Below are 7595 nucleotides of genomic sequence, written 5' to 3'. Positions count from 1 at the left end.
TGGGGTCATATTCAAGCATCTGATTGATGAGATCAAACAAGTCGCGATGATCAGGATTTTCTGGGTCTCGAAGGTACCTCTGTGGAAAACAATGGACCTGGCATTAGTCATATAACAAATTGTACAGAACGAAAAAACGGTGTCAGTGATGGCATTCAGAAATAACTCCATACTATACACCAGCTTATTTTCATGGACGACTCAATTCTGTGTGCAATTAGAAAATGCAAGAATGAATTATTGCAAAAATGTTTCAAACACATTTATAGTAGAATCACATATATGCCATTTTTTTACGGGGAAAAATGTGAAGTTAAGACGCCATGAAAATAAGTTTGTTTACTGTGCATAAGACTAAATCAAGCTTAACTTATGTTCAAACCTTTGAGTAATGAATTGTATATTCAAACTTGCCATCGCAATCATACCAATATCTGGATGAGGGGAGTTAGAATATTTGGTGTACTGGTTTGAGATATAGTTTCAACTGTACAATATCAGTCCAGACATTATTAGAGAACATGTAAAACAAGAGATGATGAAAGCATTCTTTGTTCTATAGACAACCTAGTGTTACCTTCCACCTTGATCAGTAGATCCTTGGGTTAACCTGCTCATGACAGGTACAATCCTGCTTTAAAAGTTACCAGGTACAACTTTTCCAATATTTGATACAGATCATGCCTTCTTCAGTATTTTACATCTATTTTTAATATGTATCTATACAATTCTCTACATTACCATTAAACACTATTAAAATCCCATGAAACGTTTCTACATATTGGAACTTTTTAAGTAAAAATTTCAAAAGTTTTCTTAAACATGAACTCATTTTGATTTTTGTTGCTCCTGTAGCTTATGGTATATAAATAGATGTAAAACACTTAGTACATATATATGGTCATGCTTTTTATGAAAATAACAAAAACCAAACTCAACAAGATTAAACCCACACAATCTTGTTAATGTAAGTTTTATTTCATCTACAGATCAATAGCTGTGCAGTGAATAGTTCTAGTTTCATGTAAGTTGATTATACAAGTCTGGACACCGAAGAAAGTTTTCAAATATGGAACATGGAGTGCTTTTACCTTAATAATGCACAAAAAATGTCTTTAAGTTACCAATCCAGCTTTGAGAACATAACCCAGTTATTTATTTTTTATACCTTTTTGTCAAATACAGTCTAATCTCATTAAACAGAGAGTCCATGATTTTTGCTTCAAATTATCAAATTATCCAATTATTCAAGCTATATTTACTTGACTATATAGTGACAAGTGAGATGGGAACCAACAAAAATCTTCAAATAATCAGGATCTTCACTTTAATTGAGTTCATAGTTGAGGTTCATTTGAGGGTATTTACATTGTCAAACAATCCTATAATATCCCATGCTGTTCTATCCTAAATATGATATCCCATGCTGTTCTATCCTAAGTATAATATCTCATGCTGTTCTATCCTAAGTATGATATTTTATGCTGTTCTATACTAAGTATAATATCCCGTGCTGTTGTATCGTCTTAATTAACAAGCCATTCATCACAGCAAAGACATTAAGCTAACTCTAGGTATAATAAAAAAAACACACTTTCCTGTATACCAAACTTCAATTCAAATATATACATAAAGGTACAACTTAATTTTGCTGTCCACAAACTTCTTATATCAGGATTTTTGTGATCTTCATTTATTTTACAGTAAACAAACAAGGTTATCTTCCAATTCTGGTCAAAGGGGGAGTTAACTCTGTATAAAACAAATGAGGTAATAATCCATTTCTGGTCACAGCGGGAGTTAACGAGGTAATAATCCATTTCTGGTCACAGCGGGAGTTAACTCTGTATAAAACAAATGAGGTAATAATCCATTTCTGGTCAAAGGGGGAGTTAACTCTGTATAAAACAAATGAGGTAATAATCCATTTCTGGTCAAAGGGGGAGTTAACTCTGTATAAAACAAATGAGGTAGTAATCCATTTCTGGTCAAAGGGGGAGTTAACTCTGTATAATATAACAACTTAATTTCATTATATAACCATTTAGAGCCCCATATATTACTCTTTAAGTAGCTTCACATTCCTCCTTTCAGACATGAAATTTGGATATAAAATACTTCCTTTTCTGTGACTGAAAAGTTCCCCCCAATTCTTATTTATGCTCTGCATATGATACATGCACTTCCTATCACAGTAAAATATAAATATACAATAGATGGTAACTTTTACCATTCCATAGATTTTCTGTTCTACAATTAGAATTTCCATTCACTAAACACAGCATGCTCTACCTATGTAAGTAATGCCTCCATTGCTAAGGCTGCTGGTTATGAGAGCCATGCTGCTGATGTGCTGTCCAAGCCCACACTGTAGACATGCAGAAACACAGTGTATAACCATGCCAAACAAAAGGCATGCTGAACCCATGTATTTCCTGCACACTGCTATATCTATCATGCTGAACATGTTGTGTACTCCATGCCCACACCAAAGTAAGTATGATATCCACCTTCTAGATGATTGGTCACTGTCATACAGTCTCCATCCCATTGGAAGGATTTGATTGGTGTCCTCCGTCAGGCACAGCAAAGACCGGGTCACGTTCAGACGTGTTATCACAACTAGAAGGCAATATGGCTGACACACAATTATTCTCTACAGTCCCTGAATTAGTCCTATGTATACTCTGAACGGAATCTGCCAGGCTGAGATTGGCTTCGGGGGCTACAGGACTGGTCGGAGACTTGCCTGTGAAAATACTACTAACAGCGATCCCAGAAGGCAGAGGAGAAGCGTGAACCCGAGGCGAGTTGTGAAGCACCAGTTTACTCCCCTCCTCGGGGTCAGGATCAGGGTCAAGGCCCACCTCAGATAAAAAACACTGATCTGATGACGACGGTGGCGCCTGTTTTTTAGTCCGCTTCCTGTGAGCACGTTTACTGGCATGTTTCTTCTGGGCCTTAGTCTGGGCTTCTTCCACCTTGGCCTGTGTGTCGCTGTCCAGCGGAGTATCGGACAGGACTGCGGTATACGCTACGATCGGAGGTTTCTGTATGGGTGACGGTTCCAGCACCATGGTTTGTGTCGGCAGGGTGGCCGTATTTCTAACGTCTGAGGGATCATACACTACAGCTGCTGGCTGCTCTAGTACCACGGTGACAGTGTCGGGTGTGGGGTCACTAACGGCAATTACGGGACTGGGTCCAGCGACGACCATCTCCGGCGGGGGTATTGTCACGGACATCACAGGGCCAGCAGGATTCATTTCTACAATGGTTTCAATGGTGTCTCTGACTGCCTCCTGCTCACAGTCAGCACCCTGGGATAAAAAAGTCTCCTCAGTCGGATCTTCTACTGTCGAGTTCTGCTCTGGTTCAATGGTTCCTTCACCTTCATCAAAAGATACATCAGCTTCAAACGAAAACGCATTCCCTCCCGGCGGGGATGTGTCCGGGGCCTCGGCAGAGGAAGGAACCTCCACGATAGGGCTGATAGGCTGGTGTGGAGTAGCATGCATGAAAGTGCTAGGAGTGAACGACTGACTCAGTAACAACTTTAAAGGATCCTCCTCCTGTTTCTTCTCTTTCCTTTCCACTGGAATCTTCTCTGGTTCTGACCATGATCTTTCAGCCACCTCGACCTTGAGATCCTGTACTGGCCCTTTGGGTGCCTCTTGTTTCTGCTGGTGATGGTTGAGTTCGGACTTGGACCGATCCACAGACAGAGGTTTGGCTAGAGCCAGTTTGAGGAGTTGGTAAGCTGACAAAGGTTTCTCTTCCCTTTTAGGGGCTGATTCCACTTCAGGTTCATCCTCATGCCCAGAAACATGTCCCGACTTTCTACGATCGCCTCCTCCCCGCTCTCTTCGACGACGCTGCAGACGTTCGGCCACAGTCTCCTCCGGATCAAATCCAGGTGATTCACCTCTTTCTGACATTGATGCCTTTCGACTAGTTGACTCATCAAAGCTGTCAAAGCTGACAGGCTTTTCCATCTTAGTACTGGACCCCTCCTTATGTGATCCTCTGTCCTCTGAGCCAAACATCTGACGCCAGGTCCTGATGGCCGAGCCTTTGTCCATTTGAGCGGGAGATGTTGGTTTGACCTGTAGTCGTTCGGGAGACAGGTGTTCTTGCTCCTCTGCCTCGGCCTGTTTTTGTTGTTGATGTTCCATTTTCTCCTCCTCCATCTTCTGTCTCCACGACTTCCTCCGAGCGTAGGCATCATATTTTGTTGGTGGTTCCATCGATTTTTCCTCTTCCTCCTTTTTTGGTGTGGTCAATTCAAGATGTTCTGGTTCGGCCACCTCTAACTCCTTTTTCTGTCGCCAAGCTTTGATACTGAGAACCTCTGGTTCAGTTGACTTTGTTGTTGGCTCTTCTGGTGGATTCTGGACTTCGTCGTCTTTTTTAGATTTATCGCCATCGTTGGCCATTTCCATCTCGAGTTTGAGGCGCCACGATCTTGGTTTATTTGGATCTTTGGGAGGAGACATTTTGGCCTGAGCTTCTGCTGCTTTCCTTTTCCTCTCTCTGAAAGGGACATATCCACTGGATTTCTCAGTGTGCACCTTCTTAGGAGGAGTCGGCTCTTTCTTCTGAACAACTTCTGGAACTTTCTCCTCTTTCCTTTGAACAACAACATCTTCTGGAATTTTTTCCTCTTTCTTCTGAACAACTTCTGGAGATTTCTCCTCAATTTTTTGGATATTTTCAGAATTCTGTGCTGCTTCTTGACTTGAGCTAAGATTACTGTGACTTTGTTCTGCGTGGTTCGTCTCTCCAGAATCTTCCCGGGATTTGGCGGTTGACCTTGACCTGGATTTCGAACTGTCCCTTTGAGAGCCGTTTGCTGGCACCGTTAACTCAGCCATCTTTCCGTCCTCCACAGGCGATTTGTTCTTGTCTGCAGGAACATCCAGGGGAAGTCGATCAGCGTAAAATTTACGACATGGAGCAAAAAAGGGATGGTTCATAGCCTCGCGTAAGGTGATACGTTCCTCTGGTATATACTCGAGCATCATCTCCGTCAACTCAATCAGCTGTCGATGTTCTGGGCCCTTGTCTCGTAAGTAATGCTGAAACACAACACAAAACACTATATACAAGGGCGTATATCACTCAACAGTTCTCAACTATTAATTTTGTTTTCTTATCTCAAATTTTTGTACACTAATTTTCTTTTACAAACATTTAAAAGTTCCTTTAAACATGGTATTTAAGAAAAAGATCATTTTTACAATTTCTTGGATATCAATTTTTTTTTATTTAGATCAAAGCCTTTAAAGCATATCTGTAGTTTGATATCCCATGATTACATTACAACACTCACTATTTTCAGCATAGACTTTACACAGTCGCATGTGATACAGAATAGTGATGTCAAAGTTCAAGATCAAACACTCAGAAATTCAGAAACTTTGAGGAAAACTTGAACAATTTCATCATTCTTTGATTGTTTGGATTATCCTTGGTGTTCTGTACGAATATTTCCAAAACTACCTCTAACTGGAAACAGCAAATTGATGGTTTTTTTTTTGGTTTTTTTTTTTTTTCACAAACAATACATCTATTATTCTTTGAACAACAAAACGGATTAAATATTGAGAACAATTTACTTTCATAGGCAATCATTTAAAATTGAATAAATCTTATCTTTCTCTAAAACTTGAGTCTGTCCGAGGTCTCTAAAAACAAAAACATGAGTTTGATCTTGATCAAAAACACCATACAACTTAATTCTGTTACCATTAAATTGTGTTATAAGCCAAAGTGACTGATCCATTTAACTGTTGTGTGTAACTAGGATACTAACCTTAGGACGGTCAACACTTGATCTAGCTACAATATTAGTATTACTTCGAGACCAATAAAATGCATGCCTTCTTTCGCCTAGAGAAAACAACCCTCAACAATGCACATTCATCATTCTGGTCCAATGCAGAATTAGTAGACATGCCAGGCAAGCCGAATCGCTGAACCACAAAACATCCAGGAAAATCGCTGAACCACAAAAAAATCCAAGGAAAATCGCTGAACCACAAAAAAATCCATGGAAAATCGCTGAACCACCCGCATTCAAAAACATCCAAGGCAAGGTAAATTACTGCACACAATATCACGGCATCCCAGGATTCTGGCCACATCGTCGGCAGCATGTACAGCTCACACTGTAGAACTATGTCACAGAGCTGAGTGGAGAACTTCAGTTCAGGCAGATAATACGTTTGTATGAAACACCGCAAATCTATTCCGTTTTTGCAATACAGAGCTACCTCCCTTGCGGGTAGGTATCGAAGGTGATGTAATTATTCTGTGCTCAAAATTCATGCTGTTTTCATTGAAATGTATGATGTTGCGCTACTCACAAGGATAGATAACTCTGTAATACGCAAATACAGAATAATTTTATCAATATGTTAAATTGTTTTACATCTTAGCAATGGATGAAAATATTCATTTAATTTTTCAACAGTTGTGCCATTTTCTGAACTGAAGGACTTCTCGGGTTTAATGAAATAAAAATTCCAAACCATTCAAGAAAAGGTAACAAACGAAATAGAAAGAATAGGTACACAACATTCAAAGGGAGAGAACTCCTGGGTTGTGAAGTTTAATCTGGTTAGTATGTGGCTGAATTCATTTAAATAAGGTTTTTGGGCAGGAAAATAGCTCCGCTGAGCATTAGAAAGATCTCTAACCTCCTCTAAGAGCATTCTGTCTGCTATTACCCATAAATTATGTTTTGATTTAATTTTAGTTGTGGCTAATATCACGTTATCATATAATCTGTCATTCATGACTGTTGGCAAGTGGATGGTGATTTGTGTTGGAAATTATTATGTAATTATTCATCACAAGTATAGTGACTCATGGCAAACAAAACGTTGCTATGTTTCAATGAAATTGTGCCTTCTTTTTCAGTTCAAATCTTCAAACCAAAGATGGAAAACAATGCTACAATCAAATCGACAAGGCCCTAAAAATACCGAGATCCCTGCCAAAGTCTTTAACCTACTCATGAATCACTCACATGTTAGCTTTGATCAAGCCATCCGGGCCTTATGCTTGACTAGGTTCAGGTTTGACTTTTCTTTAAGTTGTAGCATTGATTACATTTGTCACTAACAACATTGCAAAAATATATTTTACGGCTATATCAATTTCATCAGGATAGTGTTGGTAAGAACAAAGAATGCTTTCAATATACAACACATTATCAATAGTCACATTGATAAGACAAAGTTACAAAATCCTAAAATATCTTATATCAGTACTTCTGTAATATCATATATACACATATAGCGTAAGTACAAATTCATATAAAGTAAACATGCATAATATATTTCTAATACCTTCTACTGTGAACTGAAAATTACTTTTGATTTAAAATGAAAATAAAACTTAATGTGTGTGCTACAACGACTATACTGAAAAGCATTACATGGATATCAATGCATACAAAGATTGACTGGGTAATATAAGGTTATATCAATAGTTAACGGTGCATCAAATTAAACTGAAAGCTTTTGAAATTTTACGGGTTTTTTAATGATGAAAAAAAAAAAAAAGATAAGTATAAGGCGCCTTTGTAT

General features: G+C 38.8%; 1 protein-coding gene across 1 annotated transcript in view; it reads right to left on the bottom strand.

The window, feature by feature from the left end:
- Nucleotides 1-32: 32 nt before the first annotated feature.
- Nucleotides 33-7595, bottom strand: part of LOC138309868 (uncharacterized) — a 74989-nt gene continuing 67426 nt past the window's right edge. Inside the window, exons 14-15 of the mRNA XM_069251111.1 lie at nt 2511-5078; nt 33-79 (exon numbers count right to left, since the gene is read on the bottom strand). Of these exons, the coding sequence (XP_069107212.1) occupies nt 2532-5078 (2547 nt within the window). The 3' untranslated portion in view covers nt 33-79; nt 2511-2531. The remainder of the gene's footprint in view (nt 80-2510; nt 5079-7595) is intronic.

This window comes from Argopecten irradians, chromosome 15 (assembly GCF_041381155.1).
Source record: "Argopecten irradians isolate NY chromosome 15, Ai_NY, whole genome shotgun sequence".
Classification (NCBI taxonomy): Eukaryota; Metazoa; Mollusca; class Bivalvia; order Pectinida; family Pectinidae; genus Argopecten; species Argopecten irradians.
Note: the sequence above shows the minus strand (reverse complement) of the source record. Positions and strands in the feature narration are given on the sequence as shown.